Raw genomic sequence first — 18,527 nt, forward strand, 5'->3', positions numbered from 1 at the left:
GTTACTAAGAAGGTTCATCAACTTCTCTACTTTCTAAGACTATTTTAAGTAGATTCAGTATGTCGACAAATATGTTATTGAACTTCTCCAGGTGCACACTAGGGGGCATATTAACTGTTTGCATCACAGCCTGGTTTGTTAGCTTGAACACCCAGTCCATCACGGGTACTGACTTTCCCACCATCGAAGATATCTACAGGAGATGCTGTCTCATACAGGCAGCTAATATCACCAAAGAACCACAGCGACCTGGGCATCCTCCCATTTCGCTACTACCATTGGGAAAAGATGCAGGAACCTTAAAACGTGACCCCCAGGTACAAACACAGTTTTTTTCCTGGCAACCTTGAACACTGCACTACCTCAGCAAGTGTGATCTATTATTGACTTTGTTTTGCTGGGTGTCGATGAGGAGTAAGCCATTTAGAACGGAGACGAGGAAACACATTTTCTCACAGAGAGTGGTGAGTCTGTGGAATTCTCTGCCTCAGAGGGCGGTGGAGGCAGGTTCTCTGGATGCTTTCACGAGAGCTAGATAGGGCTCTTAAAAATAGCGGAGTCAGGGGATAAGGCAGGAACGGGGTACTGATTGGGGATAAGCAGCCATGATCACATTGAATGGCGGTGCTGGCTTGAAGGGCCAAATGGCCAACTCCTACACCTACTGTCTATTGTTCTGGTTGTATTATGGACTTTGGTTTTGTACTTTTGTGGTCTGGTTACCTAGCACCTGATTATTTATTTATTACTGATTATTGAATATTATACTGATATTGATTATTGAATATTTATTTGTCTCTTTGTGTTAATCGGCCAGTTAAGCTACAGAAAGCAAGAAGGTGGAGAGGGGTGATAGAGGTATAAAGGGGAGGGTAGTGTCTTGTGTTCTGTGTCTTGTGTCTACTGTTTGTGGTAAGTGTGTCTGTTTAGTGTTCAGCCATGAGCAAATGGCGGTGCGGGCTCGACGGACCTGGTGGTCTACTCTCGCACCTACTTTCTATGTTTCTATGTTTCTATGTAATCATATTGTTCTGTTGTTGGTACATATGACAATTAAACATTGTTGACTCTTGATTACATAACCGGATTTACCAAAAGCATGAAATAAGCCTTAAAAGGATAGAGAGGAAGAGCACACAAACACACAATCAATTCCGGCAGTGTATTTATTATTAGCTTCCATTTCAATCATTTGTGTCTGAACTGTTTGATTTCTACCTATTGAGAATATCTTTGTTATATGAGGATAGATTGAGGAGGCTTGACACCGATCATAATGTACATGCTTATCGTAGTTGGGTTAAGCTGGCCAATTGCTTTTGGTGAAGAGATCTTGTTGCAAGCCTATTGCAGGAATACAATCACACTGTATTTTTTTCTCCCTCATTAGACGCTAGTTCTAAACGGTTATGGGATGGCAAGAATGAAGGGAAAGGATGTTTACCAAAAGCAGGAAGAAGTATCTACACCCAGCTAAATCCTAAAGGGATTGTGCAGAAAGAGGCCACAGACCTCTAACCTTAAAGCCGATCTATAAAAATGCTGGATGCCTAAAAGCCCTGTCCCACTGTATGAGTTAATTCAAAGAGTTCTCCCGAGTTTGCCCTGATTTGAACTCGGGAGATTTACGGTAATGGCCACTCGTCGGTACTCGGGGCTCTCGTGGACATTTTTCAACATGTTGAAAAATCTTCACGAGTCTTACCGCACTTACCGCGTTTCCCGAGTGCCTCCCATTAGCGTTACGAGCCACTAAGAGACGTCGCCGAGCTCCGACGTACCCGCTACATTCATTCTCCGTGCCACAAGTTTTGATTTTTTTTTTAAACTCGGGAGAGCACTTGAATGAACTCGTACAGTGGGACAGGGCCATAAAACAACTAAAAATTGTCACCGCTAAGTATCAAGAATTTCCTCCACAGCTACAATGTTAAATATTCTACAATGTTAAATAGGAAAGAAATTTGACCAAGGGGAATGCTTATCCTTCACACCCACTGTACTTGAAAGGGTGCAGGAAGGAACTGCAGATGCTGCTTAAACCCTAAAGATGGATATAAAATACTGGAGTAACTCAGCAGGACAGGTGCATCTCTGGAGAGAAGGAATGGGTGACATTTCAGGTGAAGACCCTTCTTCAGTATTAAATTCCTTATTTGATGTAAAGTTTGTGTGCCAAATTAATGGAAGTTTTCTTTGAAATGTGATATATTTGAATGTTAACTATCGTATGTTCAATTAAGGAAAGAAAAGCACAGCCTTCATCTTCCACATTGGAAATTCAGCAATTCGCTTGCATGTTTAAATCTTGCTTGCCTGTTGACAATCTGGTGGCCGAGAGAGTCTGGTTAGGATTAAGCCTGATGCCAGGGATCTCTCACAGGAGGAAGGTGGAAACTCCACACAAGGTCCTTTGGAATGACAGGCAGAAAAAGGCTTGGTATCCAAGACCCATCTTTAACGTGTATACAGTGACCTATAGCTTTCGCAGTAACTCAATTGCACGCACACAAAGTGAAAAATAAGTAGGGAGAATAAAGAGGGACAAATTCATTAAATAAACAATATCATTTATTTGCTTCAGTGCAAAATAGCTTTTGACAACAGCAGTGTAAAAATATGTTAAAATAAAAACAATAAATATATTAAAAGTATAAAGTGAAAGTGTATGAAATAGTGCAAATAATATTCCATGTTAACACTATGTGCAGAGTCAAGGGAAACTAAGTGAAACTTTCCATTTAGTTGGATGGGACAGGAATTGGGTTCATACTTTAAGGTTGGAATCTTAACTTAAATTTGAAAGATCTCGCAGTGTTATAGAGTACTGCTGTAAACCGGGAAGATATGTAGTCTTGAGTCTCGTTCCCAAAGGCTCTGTGCTCTCTCCTTGAGTATATTGTTCTTCCACAATCTGTGGGCATAGGACAGGAAGAATTGGTTAATGACCAAGCTCAGCTCAGTCTGACCCACAGCATTGTAAAGCAATAGACCTCAACGGCATTGGCATGTCCCGATTCAGCCTCTCGAGAAATGGGCTGGAGAAATAAAACACAAGCTTTGAACATTAACAGAGCAGAAAACAAACTTCTATATGACATCAGCGGGTCGAGCAGCATCTGTGCAGGAGGAAGGAATTGTCAATATTTCACATTAAGACCCTGAACATTTAGCATTAGTCATACTCACTGCAATTGGGAAACCTTGGAAATGTTGCTTTGCTTTGAAGTTATTGTGGATTGGGTTAAAGTGGATCAAGAAGTCCATTTGTCCCCAACCAATTACTAGAAGTGTGGAGAGTGAGGGGGTAATTTCACCTCAAGTGACTTCTCGGAATTGGCATCCAGTGATCTTGGGATGGACCATGATTGAATGGAATGGAGTAAATATTTCAAAAGTAGCTTTAACTCAATGAAAACTAAAGTTACAGTTATGAGTGGAATACTAATAGAAACATAGATGCAGGAGGAGGCCATTTGGCCCTTCGAGCCAGCACCGCCATTCATTGCGATCATGGCTGAGATTCATTAGCAATGGTATCATAACTTGTGGTTCTCAATCACAATCTCATGTTTAATCAACTGGAACAATGGAATGTTTGAGAGGCACATGGATATGGATCATGTGCAACAGATGAGATTGGTTTATCGTGGTGTCATGTTTGACCCAGACATTGTGGGACGAAGGGCCTGTTCTTGTGCTGTACTGTTCCTCTACGTTCTATGTTCAGGCCGCTGAGAATGAAGGGGGACCTGGCGTGGGCCATCTAATGCCACGTGCAGCAGCAGGCAGAAGACTGGACTGTTCGATGAACTTTTGTAACTTTGTCGACACCAGATACCTGGCGACACTTGCGTACTGCCTAGGTGAAGTCTGCTGTGTTATTTTGCCGGGTTGTATGCAAAACAAAGCATTTCATTTACGCAGGTACATGTGACAACAAAGTATCATTGAATCATAAAATTCTCAGGGCTACATCTCCCACTGACAAGTCAAGTCAAGTCAAGTCAATGGTGCAGGAGACACATTATAACGTCATCTTTTGTATACAACTTACCGAATGACCTCAATCGAGGAACACTGCCAAAGCCGAGCTGCCAGCTTCTCGGCTCCAGCTGACGTGATTTTGTTCCCTTCCAGGCTGCGGAAAAGGGGGGAGATGTTACTGAGGATACCATCCATGTCTGAACAGCAACCGAGGGCACACATATGCCAAAGATTCGAATGGTCTTTTGTGAAGGCAGCTGAACGAGCCTCTTGATTCGATTGCCAAGATTCGATGGGAATGGAACCCGTCGACAAGCAGTCTAAACACTATTCATACTGATCGACGGGGTGGGCTTTGTTGTACAAACAGCAGCAAGCAAGCGGATAACTGATTGCAAAATTGTTCAAAGGGCTAAGGCATCAACGCATTCAGAATCTAAACCTTAATCAGAGGTTATGGTGTTGAAAATGGGATGGGCAATATAGTTTGGCGCATCAATATTTTTTCAGGATATACTGACTGCATTAATTCACATATATACATTAATTCATATATATACTTTATTCTGCTTATTTGCAGAGTACTTAATACATTGTGGTTGTCTTTTGAGTAGAAGCTGGGATGTAATGTTAAAACTGTACAAGGCATTGGTGAGACCAAATCTGGTGTACAATTTTCGTTGCCCAATTATAGGAAGGATGTCAACAAAATAGAGAGAGTACAGAGGAGATTTACTAGAATGTTGCCTGGGTTTCAACAACTAAGTTACAGAGATAGGTTGAATAAGTTAGGTCTTTATTCTCTGGAGCGCAGAAGGTTAAGGGGGGACTTGATAGAGGTCTTTAAAATGTTGAGAGGGATAGACAGAGTTGATGTGGACAAGCTTTTCCCTTTGAGAATAGGGAAGATTCAAACAAGAGGACATGACTTCAGAATTAAAGGACAGAAGTTTAGGGGTAATATGAGGGGGAACTTCTTTACTCAGAGAGTGGTAGCGGTGTGGAATGAGCTTCCAGTGGAAGTGATGGAGGCAGGTTCATTGGTACCATTTAAAAATAAATTGGATAGGCATATGGATGAGAAGGGAATGGAGGGTTATGGTATGAGTGCAGGCAGGTGGGACTAAGGGAAAAAAAGTTGTTCGGCACGGACTTGTAGGGCCGAGATGGCCTGTTTCCGTGCTGTAATTGTTATATGGTTATTGTACCTGGTGGACAAATGTGCTGGAGAAACTCAGCGGGTACAGCAGCATCTATGGAGCGAAGGAAATAGGCAACGTTTCGTGCCGAAACGATGCCTATTTCCTTCACTCCATGGATGCTGCTGCACCCGCTGAGTTTCTCCAGCACTTTTGTCTACCTTTGATTTTCCAGCATCTGCAGTTCCTTCTTAAGCCTATTGTACCTGCTCAGGTCCAAGAATGTCTTACGTTTTGATCCAAAGGTTTAAGCGGATCAGGTCGTAGAGGAACTGGCTTCATTGTTATTCTTTTGGCCATAGTGTTTTCTTTCCCCCAATGGCTACATCCCCATGTTGATTTCTCCCTCTCTTCTTCACCAACTCTACTCCCTGGTCCCGAGCATGTCCTGCCAAACAGGTCACCTTCACCTCAAGTCTGCACGGCCAATGCAGCTATCTCCAGAAAGCAGCCTTTAGGTATGATTAGGTCCAACTCGTTTGGAGCCCGGAGCACCCAGAGGAAACCCACTCGGTCATATGGAGAACATGCAAACTCCACACAGACGGCACCCGAGAACAGGATCGAACCCGGGTCTCTGGCACTGTGTGAGACTTACCGTCTCCATATAATGGGCCTGCCCATCGGGGCAGTGCAATAATAAGGCTCTGTTCCCAAAATATCCCCCTCGCCCACCATCAAAGTTGGGAGCAGGACTTAACCAGCTGTAAATACTACCATTGATTTTTACAGCGTTTCAATGTCTCTAACATTGAGAGGCATTTAAAAATATTGGATGAATAATTTACACAATGGACATTAAAAAATAATAAAATGTTAGCATCCAGCAAAATAGTTTAAATACAGTAATTTTTCCGCTTTAACATAATCCCCATGGAAGCCGATGGACGCTGGGCTAAAGAAGAGATTCCTTCACATTATGCAGCAAATGTGGACTCTCATATTCAATAGTTTATGGGAATTACTGACATCCCAGGAAGCAGCGCTGAGCCCCACCAACATTATTTGTCACAGGACCTTGATGTCATACTCACTCCAGGTTTTTTAAACACCGCATTCTGGGCAGAACCTCCGCCAGCCAGGTTGCCCCCTCGTCACTGATGTTATTCCAGGACAAACTGCAAAGAAGAGCAGGAAAAAAAAGATCAAGTTTAGATTTTTCCGAACATCTTTCTTCAGGTTCTGTCATAAAGTTGCAGGATGCACTGCCTGTAGCCTTCTCCCAACAATGGGAATGATCTGGAGCTTGTATCTCTACTCCAAGCAGAAGGCAGGGTTTCAATATCTTTTATCCTTCGTATCACAGAGAGATTTCAAGTAACAATGTTCGTGCACGATGTTGCCATTTGCACGGAAAATCAGCTGAGTCGGCACCACAGGCCAGCTCTTCCCTCAATCTTGTGGATCCATTTGCAGTCCCAAGGCCCTGCTTCCCAAAAGATGACATGGATTGAGGTCACATTGTGAGCTGTGATACACTAAAGCCTACTGTAGGTTTAAGTCGAAGGGGGAAAGATTTTATAGGAATCTGAGGGGTAGTTTTTTCACACAAAGGGTGTTGGGTATATGGAATGGGCTACTGGAGAAGGTAGTTGAGTCAGGGACTATTACGACATTTAAGAAGCAATTACATAGGTACATGAATAGGACAGGTTTGGAGTGATATGGGCCAAACACAGGCAAGTGGGACTAGTGTAAATGGGTTATGTTGGTTGGTGTGGGCAAGTTGGGCCGAAGGGCCTGTTTCCATGCTGTATGACTCTATTAATTCAAATTGACGCAACTTGTTGCAAATGATGTGCGGCACAGATACGCTACAGTATGGCAGCAGCAAGGTAAGCACCTTAAACAAAAATATAGCCTGCTCCAACACGCCAAATTCAGAGATGAGAGGAAGCTCGTTAGCATTTTTAACAATGGTTCATCTTAAACAAAATTTAAAAATGTGAATTTACATGGAGTTTGTGAGGAGGGGGAGAAGTGCGGTGGAATCTGGTAAATTAGACTCTAACAATGCCAGCCAGCTTGATATTGTTGATTAAAACCATGACAACTGCATTAAGCCAAAGCTTGGCTTTAATTTGAATATGCAGCTGCCAGGAGGCACACACGCACACTTTGCATTCGAGAGATTTAACACTTACATGACCTCTTCAAGAGCGAGACAGCAAACAAGCCCCGTTGCAAGCTCCTTGGCCATGCTGTTATCCACCCTGTTCAACTGGAGGCTGGAAGAGAGAATGCTAATGTTAGTACATCCCATGTGGTGACCAAGCCTGGATAATACAAACCATTTTCTCCTTCTTGGGGAGTCTACAGATTTTAGCAACCCTGCCCACCCCAGCACCCCTCCCACCACCCAACCCCCCACAATGGATATATTTCCTCAATAAATATTCAAGAAATATGGGCCCTTTTTTTTCTTTCTTTTGAGGTTATTAATTTATTGAATTGTTTATTATCTGTCATCGATTGTACGAGTTTGATTTGATTGTATTTATCTATAGTATTATCTTTCAGTTTAGTTTATTGTCACGTGTACTGAGGTACAGTGAAAAGCTTTTGTTGCGTGCTAACAAGTCAGTGGAAAGACAATACATCATTACTATTGGAGCGTCCACAGTTTACAGATACAGGGTATATTGTTCAGTGCAAGGTGAAGTCTAGTAAGGTTATGCCGCTACAGGTCCGTTGTCGATACATATGACAATTAAACACTCTTGACTCTCTTAAAAAATTAAAGTCTGAATGCTCGTCAGATCTCCCCGTCCTCGCTGAACACACCACTGTATATTTTCACCTCGCCTCCAAGGGAACCACAATGTGCAACTCTTCAATTCTTTTGTCTCATACCTTCTGTCTTTACATCTCTAGCCTTTGTCCAACCTATCAAATAATCCTCTTCACCTGTGTTTGCCTATTACCTGCCAGGCTTTGTTTTGCCCCTCCCCTGTTCCAGCTTTCATCCCTCCCCCCTCACCTTCTCCAATCAGTGTGAAAGAGAGTCCCGACCCAAAATGTCACCTATCCAAGTTCCCTTGAGATGCTCCCAGACCCGCTGAAATACTCCAGCACTGTGTGTCTTCTTGTGTTCCTCTGACTACTGGTCTGCCTCAGGGTTCGGTGCAGGGCTCATTAATGTTTGCCATCTATATCAATGATTTGGATGAGTACACACAAGGCATGATCAGTAAGTTTTCAGATACTAAAGTGGGTGGTATTGTAGATAGTGAAGGTGGCCGTCAGAAATTGTATAACGATTGGCCAGGTGGGCTGAGAAATGGTTGATGGAATTTAATACAGAGAAATGTGCAGGTGTTACACTTTGGGCAGTGTAACAAGGGCAGGACCTACACAGTGAATGGTGGGATTCTGGGGAGTGTTGTAGGGCAAAGGGATCTAGGAGTGCAGGTACATAGTTTCTTGAAAGTGGCACCAGAGGTAGGTAGGGTGGTCAAAAAGGCTTTCGGCACATTGCCCTTCGTCAGCCAGAGTAATGAGTATGGAAGTTGTGGGGTCATGTTACAGTTGTATAAGATATTGGTGAGGTCACATTTGGAGTGTTGTGTTCAGCTTTGATCATCATCTTGCAGGAAAGATATTGCTGAGCTGGAAAGGGTACAGAGAAGATTTACAAAGATGGTACTAGGATTCAAAGGGCCTGAGCTGTAGGGAGAGGTTGTGTAGGCTAAGACTTTATTCCTTGGAGCACAGGAGGTGATTTTATGGAGGTGTACAAAATCATGAGAGAAATAGATCTGGTAAACACACAGACTTTTACCCAGAGTAGGGGAAATCCATAACCAGAGGACATCAGTATATGGTGAGGGGTGAAAGATTCCATAGGGACCCGAGGGTGGTATATATATGGAACGAGCTATCGGATGAGGTAGTTGAGGCGGGTACTATCATAACATTTAAGAGAAGTTTGGACAGGTACATGGATAGGATTAATTTAAAGGACTAGGGGCTAAGCGCGGGCAGGTGGGGCTGGTATAGATGGGGCATGTTGGTTGGCGTGTGCAAGTTGGGCTGAAGGGCCTGTTTCCATGCTGTATTACTCTACGATATCTAATAATCCTCTGCTTTCAGTGTTAGCAAGTGGCCTCGGTAATCGCCCAGCTTGATAACAACTAGTGAGACACAGACCAGAAGTGGAACAAGGGCCTTACTTGCACTAAATCAGGAAGGACATTTTCCATCTGTCACACAGGGCGCTGGGAGCTTTCTAAAATCTGCGATTCCCACTGTTACAAATGCCCATCAGTGAAGCTTTACAAATTATTCAATGCTAATAGCTTTTATTATTCATAATGATGCATAAATTAGCATATGTTTTACACTGCAGTATATTTTCATAATCCCGATGATAGTTGTTTCCTTTTGTGGGGAATATTAGAGGCTAAAAAAGAAAGAGACTACGTGCCTCAGCAGGGTTGCTCTATCAAACTGCTGCACCTTCTTTAATCTGCAGGTGAGGTCATCTATTCTGCATGTAATTGCTTGGACACTAAAGGGCCTGTCCCACTTGTGCCGCCACTTATGCGTCAGGCCGGTAGTGACGGTTGCGTGATGGTCCCGCGAGAATCGCGCGTGTCATCATGCGCCCGCACAGCCGTCTGGAGCACGTGACGTCATTTGAAGATGGACACAAATTGCAGGAGTAACTCAGCGGGACTGGCAGCATCTCCGGAGAGAAGCAATGGGTGATGTTTCAGGTCGAGACTTCTTCAGTCTGAAAGAACGGTCTTGACCCGAAACGTCATCCATTCCTTCTCTCCAGAGATGCTGCTGCTCCCGCTGAGTTACTCCTGCATTTTGTGTCTATCTCCAATTTTCTTGGCCCCGCTCTGGGAGTAGGAGTGGGGGCGGATCTGGATCCACAACAGCTGTGAGCCCCAGGACGAGTTCGGCGATCGTTTGCCTGCTTCTGCTGCTGTTGGACATGAGACATTGCGTTGCACCAAGGTCTTGGGCTTGTCCCACTTTGGCCGTCAGTTACGCGACAGGCCGGTGGCGCGCAAAGATTTCATTCAGGATGAAGTCCACACTCCTCCACGCCACTCCATGCGCCCGTCCCCGCGCTACCCACACGCTAGCAGTTTGCGTAAATGGCGCGCGAAAGACAGCCAAGCGGGACAAGCCCTTAACGCTCCAGTTGGTACAGAGAATGAATCCACTATAGTCAGTTTTACATTGACAATCTCTATCTCTTGGGACCAGACCATCAATATCAATATAATACTATTACTTGCAAATACACAGGGCCATTAATCTCATCAATATCCTGCAGCATATGAGATCCAATACCCAGCCACATTATTAGACATTGTGCCCTCTAATTTCCCAATGAGGGTTCACTTTCTGTGACTTTCACTAAGGACCCATTCGCGTGGCCACGTTACGGGTTCACTGAGGTGCAAGGGAAATGCTCACACTCTGGAACATGCTTGCTTTTCCGTACATTGTTTTTCTTTTTGACCCTCCTTGTGTAACCACCCACGCCCTCTACCGCCGGTAGCATAGAAACGTTGCAGTAAATGAGGCCTTATGATTAGCTCAGAGAGGGGGCAGTGGCATGGCCTGCTTGAAAGATGGGATAGAATAATATCAAGATGCCCTTGTATTATGTTTGAGTTTTATTAACCATCTGTTGTTGAATAAAAATGACATAAACAAAAAGTATCTTTGACTAATGAAATAATTGGTACCCATGTAGCAGATAGTAATAACAGGATAATTGTATCTAACAAAATAAAGTTGTTTACTGCACTGTATAAATGTCGGCTAATTAGGAACAAGTTAGGGCTTTATTCTTTGGAGCGCAGAAGGTTAAGGGGGGACTTGATAGAGGTTTTTAAAATGATGAGAGGGATAGACAGAGTTGACATGGAAAAGCTTTTCCCACTGAGAGTAGGGAAGATTCAAACAAGGGGACATGACATGAGAATGAAGGGACTGAAGTTTAGGGGTAACACGAGGGGGAACTTCTTTACTCAGAGGGAGCTGTGTGGAATGAGCTTCCAGTGAAGGTGGTGGAGGCAGGTTCGTTTTTATCATTTAAAAAATAAATTGGATAGTTATATGGATGGGAAGGGAATGGAGGGTTATGGTCTGAGCGCAGGTATATGGGACTAGGGGAGATTATGTGTTCGGCACGGACTAGAAGGGTCAGGCCTGTTTCCGTGCTACATTTTCCTTTGATTTCCCTCTAAATCAATTTCCTCGACGTGCCTCGTAAAAGGCGGGCCGACCACATACGGGTGGCGCGTGGCGCCGCATGTTTACGGATGTTGACGCAATTTCCTCGACTTTGTAGGTTAATTGGCCATCTGTAAATTTCCCCTGGTGTGTAGGGAATGGATGACAAAGTGGGATAACATAGAACTAGTGTGATCGGGTGATCAACTGAGTTGGATGATCAGCCACGATCATATTGAATGGCTCGAAGGGCCGAATGGCCTACTTCTGCACCTATTTTCTATGTTTCTATCAATGGTCAGTGTGCTTGGTGAGCCGAAGAACTGTAACTCTAAAGTGAACTTGAACACAGAAAGTAAAATATTTTCATTCATAACAATCATTTTCAAAATGTTTGAAGCATAATCTGTTAAGTGCAGAGTGAAGGTGACACTATGATAATGCAGCAGCACCTAGTGGTGGCTTGGGGAGGTTCGAACCCTCGTCATTGGTTGGTTCCATCACGTGACCGTGGGGGTTCGTTTGCGGGCTTTTCTGTTCAGTCGAGAGCGCTCCTCCCAGCAACAGGAGCTATTCTAGAGTTAGCTGCTGCCCGGGCACGCCTGCACTGAGTTCAATTCTCGTTTTTTGTTTGTCAATAAAAAAATAATTTAACTCAATCTACCTGTCTTGCTAAAACAAACGGCAAAGATATACAGATCATTCAATGCATGGAATCCCCACTCAATCCCATGTGCACTTACCTCAGCTTCTTTAACGACTTCAAGCTTCTCAGTGCCAGCGCAAGCTCCGATACTCCTTCATTCCCAATGTTATTTTCAGCTAAGCTGCAGGGAGAAAGGAATTCTACATGGAGTATTCCAGCATTTAACATCAACTGGATGAAATCATGCATGCAATAACATTCAAGGTCACATGAACCGCTCATTCCAAGGTCTTGAAACTCATTGTAAGATCTTACTTCTCCTGATCTCTGCAAACCCAACCTACCAAGATATCCAACCTCTTCTTATTGTGGCCTTTTCAACCAATCCATCCTTGGCAACCTTACTTCCACCTATCCTGGTCCCAAGCTCAAATGTCCTCCCTCCTTTAAGATGATCCTTAGAGGTCGTCTCGCTAACAAAACCTTTAGACATTTAGACGGTAGCATCGTGGCTTGGTTCGGCAACTGGAGCGCCCAGGAGCGGAAAAGACTGCAAAAAGTTGTAAACACTGCCCGGTCCATCACGGCTCCGACCTCCCTACCATCGAGGGGATCTACCATAGTCGCTGCCTCAAAAAGGCTGGCAGCATCATGAAGGACCACACCGTCCTGGCCACACACTCATCTCTCCGCTGCCTTCAGGTAGAAGATACAGGAGCCTGAAATCTGCAACAACCAGGTTCAGGAATAGCTACTTCCCCACAGCTATCAGACTATTAATCCTAACTCAAACAAAATCTGAACTTTAATTGACCTTCACTGTCCTTTCTGGGACACGTGACAATAAACTCTCTTGAATCTTGAATCCTATGAAGTGTTGGCTGAGGCCGACAAAGTCATGGTCACAGAAATGGCAGGATGTACAGATTCTGAAGTAAGATTCTGGAGGAGGGGATAAGCAGAAGGTAAGGAGACTGCAGAGCATAATGACCCGCAGGTTAAAGGACTGGCTGAAAATTCATTTTATTTGGTGATTCAGTTCTCAGTGCAACTTATTGCAGAATATTTAGTAAAATTACAGATTACCACCATTGGGTTTTGCTTGGTTAAAAGAAAGATTGTGCTTAGTTTAGATTTTGTTTTGGAGATACAGCGTGGAAACAGGCCTTGCGACTCACCGAGTCCACGCTGACCAGCGATCACCCCGTACACTAGTTCTATCCTACACACTAGCAACAAATTTCAGAAGGCAATTATCCAACAAACCTGCACGTCGATGGAATGTGGGAGGAAACTGGAGCACCCAGAGGAAACCCACATGGTCACAGGTAGAACGTGCAAACTCCGTACAGGCAGCACCCGTAGTCAGGATCAAACGTGGGTTGCAACTCTACCGCTGTGCCACTGTGCTGCCTTTTCTAAATTATTTTAGCAGAGAACTTGCACATCTTTCTTTCGATGTTTTTTAAGATCATTATTTTTGCCTCACGGTGACAAAATGAGTGAATTCTGAACATTCATGACCCCGATGTAAAAAGAACGTTCTTCATTTTTAATACAAAACTGGAACCAATCAGTCTTGACATTGTCAACAAGAGAGTAAATTCCCCTCACCTTATCTCTTGGAGGGTTGGGCACAACACAAGGCCCTGTGCCAGGCTTAACCCACCACCGGTACCAAGGCCACAGCAGTGAAGGCTGAACAGGGAGGTAGACAGCTTAGATTAGTATATACATTGGATAGTCATCAGCCAGAAATGTGAACTTTGCTTCTCTCATCAAAGCTGCTGCCTGACCTGCAGTGTCTTAATTTCAGATTTCCAATATCTGTAGGTTATTTAATTGTTGTTATTATTTACTCATTTTAAGCTCTCAACTTCAGCCAAGGCCAAATAGATCTAAGTGTGGATGGGAACCGTACAAATGTGGATGGAATATTGGATTTAGTCATCCCATTAGCTCCCATTTCAATGCAAAACAATGAGTCTTGTGCCAGAATCTAGATTATAGTTTCCCTTTCGCTCACTTTGACTCTGTTCCATTCTATGCACGGTTGGATTCCTCATGGGCATAAAACCCAGGCTACAGATTATACGGTGAATCAGAGGTAGACAAAAATGTTGGAGCAACTCAGCGGGTGAGGCAGATTCTATGGTGCGAAGGAACAGGTGATGTTTCGGGTCGTGACCCTTCTTCACGTCACCTATTCCTTCGCTCCATAGATGCTGCCTCACCCGCTGAGTTTCTCCAGCATTTTTGTCTACCTTCGATTTTTCCAGCATCTGCATTTCTTTCCTAAAACATATGGTGAATCAGTGTAACATTCAGAGTGAATAATACCAATAATACCATTGCTCTCAAACTGATTACAGTCTCTTAGCCAGAAATGGGCTGAATCTTGATAACCTGCACCAAGAGCACTGATATTCCCAGACACAGCAAACAAGCACACAGTGAACACAATACAACACTTACTTCAGAATCTTTAAATGAAGCATCTTTGGAAGGGCTTTGGCTAACTCCATTGCGGTTTGATCGCCAATCTTGTTCCTGGACAAACTATATGTTCGTGTTGCCACGGAGTTTGGGGGGAAAAAACGTTGCAATCAATATTCAACAGCCATCAGTTGTACATAAGAAACAAGATGTAGCAGTATGGCAACTACAAGCAATAGGACCCAGAGCACTTGGCTAAATGCTGTAAAGGCAATGGGTCCTAAAGAAACGTTCTGACCTGAAACATCACGCATACCTTTACTCCAGAGATGCTGCCTGACCCACAAAGGTACTCCAGCACTCTGGCTAAATAGAACCCGGGAAAATATTTGGGCAAAAATACTTTTTGCTTTGTTTCAAACCTCAGAAATTATTTTCTATTTCTTGAATGATTTGGCTTTAACAGTAAATATTACAAAATAATATCTGTAGAATAAACATTAGGATATGGGCAGCACGGTGGCACAGTGGTAGAGATTCTGCCTTACAGCACCAGAGACCTGGGTTCAATCCCGACTATGGATGCTGTCTGTATGGAGTTTGTACGTTCTCTCCATGACCTGCTCTGGTTTCCTCCCAAAGACGTGCAGGTTTGTAGGCTAATTGGCTTCTAAAATTGTAAATTGTCCCGAGTGTGTGCAGGATAGTGTAAGTGTGCGGGGATCGCTGGTCGGCACGGACATGGTTGGCCAAATGCCCTGTTTCTGCGCAGTATTTCTAAAATAAAGTAGTGATGGGTCTGTTCTACTGTCGGCTAGTGTTGCAGAGTACCTTTCTTTGCGGCCTAAATGAAGGCTTTGTAGGATGACAACAAGTCCCTTCTACAGGCCCTGTTACACACATCTGAAGAGGAGTTTGCCTGCTGGCTCAGTTGCTGAACCATGACTTCTCTGTTTGAATGGCAGCGAATCCTTTGGATCATTTTTTCAATCCTTTAGACTTGGTAAAGGCTGCTCCATGGGTGAAGATGGCTTTCTGAAGTAGAGCTCGTTTCATAGCTTAGAGATACAGTGCGATACAGTTTAGTTTTATAGTTTAGAGATACAGTGCGGAAACAGGCCCTTCAGCCCACTGTGTCTGGACCACACACACACTAACACTATCCTGTACACACACTAGGGACAGTTCCACAATTTTACCAAGACAGTTTACAAACCTGTACGTCTTTGGAGGAAACCAGAGCACCCGGAGAAAACCCACAGGGAGAAAATACAATCTCCGTACAGACAGCACCCATAGTCAGGATCAAACCCGGGTCTCTGGCGCTGTAAGGTAGCAACTCTACCGCTGCACCACCATTCCATCCTCTTCAGAATGGTTCTCTATTTAAATTTAATATCAATCCAATTCACCATCTCTTTAATAACATCCCCCCTGTATCAGCCTGAGTCTGCACCTGGTGCTATGAATACTTAAGCAGAGTAGAAATGAATGCACTGCACTGACCCTCCAGCCGAGACTGGGAGATGATTAGAACGATGTGGATAGCAATCCAACCACCTTTCCACAGCAAAGCTCAAGAGATGGCAACATGATAATAACAGTCTCTCTTCAAGGCAATCGGATTGTATTAGTTCAAATCATATCGTGACCAATCAATGTGACAATTCACTGCACTTACTCAACCTCTTCCACTGATGGGCACTGTCTGAGGGCTTCCGCCAGTCTCTGTCCACCAATTGCTGTGATGTTGTTTTGGGTCAGGCTATTAGAGAAGACACAAAAGGTTGCAAAGTTTACACCGTACCAAACATAAAGCTCCCTTGATTAATATGTCTAATATACTGTACCCAGCTTGCATAGATGAGACTGGCATTGCTTTCAGTCCAGAATATTGAGGGGTGACCTAGAAGTGTGAAAACGTACACCCCCAGATTCAGGGACAGTTTCTTCCCAGCTGTTATCCTACAACAAATAGAGAGCAGTTCTGAACTGCTACTTACCTCATTGGTGACCCTCCAACTATCTTTGATTAAACCTTACTGGCTTTATCTATTACTAGACATTATTCCCTTATCATGTATATGTACACTTTGAATGACTATATTGCAATCATGCATTGAAGGAATGAATGAATGAGATACTTTGTAGCTTTGTTGGCACCCTTTATGTGGTGCCTCTTTGCATACCTTGGGAATGCAAAACAAAGAATCTTACTGTGACAATAAAGTATTAATTCATTCATGTATCTGTATGAATTACTATATGGTAACCATATATTGTCTTTCCGCTGCCTGGTTAGCACGCAGCCAAAGCTTTTCACTGTACCTCGGTACACGTGATAATAAACTAAATTGAACTGAGGCATTTAAGAGAGAACATAGACAGTCCAGCACAGGAACAGACCCTTCAGCCCACATGATGCTACGATAAAATAAACTAATCTCACCTGACTGCACATGATCCACAACCCTCCATTCCCTGCCTATCTATAAGTCTCTTAGACACCGCTATTGTATCTGCCTCCACCACCATACCGAGCATCACGCTCCAGACATCCAACACCTTCACTGTAAAAATATATCCCGCTCATCTCTTTTAAACCTTTATATCTCACATTAAAGCTATGCCCATTAGTATTTGGTATTTCCACACTACTGAAAAACGTTCTGACTGTCTACCATATCTACACCTCTCATCATTTTAAATACTTCTCTGAGGTCTCCCCTTAATTGGTACATGTGACAATTAAATAGAATCTGGAACTTCCAGATTGAATGAGCTTCCAGTGAAGGTGGTGGAGGCAGGTTCATATCATTTAAAAATAAATTGGATAGTTATTGGATGGGAAGGGAATGGAGGGTTATGGTCTGAGCGCTATATGGGACTAGGGGAGATTATGTGTTCGGCACGGACTAGAAGGGTCGAGATGGCCTGTTTCCGTGCTGTAATTGTTATATGGTTATATGGAACCTCTGGCATTCCAGAGCAAACAATCCATGTTTGTCCAACCCCTCCTTGTAGCTAATGCCCTCTAATCCAGGTTAACCTCTGGTAAACCTCTTATGCACCCGCTCCAAAGTCTCCACGCAGCCTAACCAAAGTCCTATAAAATCTGACCCATATACTCAAGGTGTTGAAAGGATTTGATATAAATGACTGAGGAACTACATAGTTCTGGCAGAAGCACTGCCAACTCTGCTGGAATGGAGATGTCCAGTGTTGGGACACTTCACTTCAGGCCACAAGTTCTGCAGGAATAAACCACTTGGCAACTCATGCCTGCCCCACCATTCAATATGATCATAGCTGATCCGGGCCTTATCTCAGCAAAACATGGCTCTATCAAGTAGTGGAAATGAAGAACTGCAGATGCTGGTTTAGACCAAAGATAGACAAAATGTGCTGGAGTAACTCAGCCATCAGGCAGCATTTTTAGAGGAAACGGATAGGTGACATTTTGGGTTGGGACCCTTCTTCTATCCTTTTCCTCTAGGGATGCTGTTGGAACCACTAGGTTACTCCAGCACTTTGTGACTATGCTTTTTATCAAGTTCTCTAACAATTCTAACAAAGTCCTGATGAGAATCTGTCCAGTTTCTTGTTCCATTCAGAATCAAAGCTGAAGGGTTTAAGAGATGTGGAATTAAGTTATAGATCTCTTACAGAGTGGTTTACAGGCAGGTAAAGATACTTCCTCTGTATAGTGCTTCAGTAAGATCACTAGAACACACCTGCATAACTCATGAAACAAGGCTTGGAACACTTGGGAATGTTGACTGCCCTGGGTTTCCCTGCTGGAAGTGCTGGCGTCTGATGTGGATCATGGGTTGCAGGAGCCAAGAGGCCAAATCGATTCCATCCTTCACCTGAGTTTGGACGGTGCATGTGGAGAGAATCACAGTTTCCTCCAACTCTGCCTGATTTAACACCCACACACAGAATGACCAGAGCAGAGGCACTGCCTGTTCTTTCCCCTCCCAAAGAGGGGACAAGGCTGCACAGGTTAATCATGGAATGACAAGAGAGGCTATTGACTACCATTGAAACTCGACCAT

At 43.7% G+C, this 18,527-nt stretch overlaps 1 protein-coding gene across 1 annotated transcript in view; it reads right to left on the reverse strand.

Moving 5' to 3' along the window:
* Positions 1 to 852: 852 nt before the first annotated feature.
* Positions 853 to 18,527, reverse strand: part of LOC129705127 (protein NLRC5-like) — a 90,666-nt gene continuing 72,991 nt past the window's right edge. Inside the window, exons 36-43 of the mRNA XM_055648556.1 lie at positions 16,151 to 16,234; positions 14,509 to 14,592; positions 13,648 to 13,731; positions 12,131 to 12,214; positions 7,331 to 7,414; positions 6,221 to 6,304; positions 4,058 to 4,141; positions 853 to 2,914 (exon numbers count right to left, since the gene is read on the reverse strand). Of these exons, the coding sequence (XP_055504531.1) occupies positions 2,818 to 2,914; positions 4,058 to 4,141; positions 6,221 to 6,304; positions 7,331 to 7,414; positions 12,131 to 12,214; positions 13,648 to 13,731; positions 14,509 to 14,592; positions 16,151 to 16,234 (685 nt within the window). The 3' untranslated portion in view covers positions 853 to 2,817. The remainder of the gene's footprint in view (positions 2,915 to 4,057; positions 4,142 to 6,220; positions 6,305 to 7,330; positions 7,415 to 12,130; positions 12,215 to 13,647; positions 13,732 to 14,508; positions 14,593 to 16,150; positions 16,235 to 18,527) is intronic.

The sequence above is a fragment of the Leucoraja erinacea genome, chromosome 17 (assembly GCF_028641065.1).
Source record: "Leucoraja erinacea ecotype New England chromosome 17, Leri_hhj_1, whole genome shotgun sequence".
In the NCBI taxonomy this organism is placed as follows: Eukaryota; Metazoa; Chordata; class Chondrichthyes; order Rajiformes; family Rajidae; genus Leucoraja; species Leucoraja erinaceus.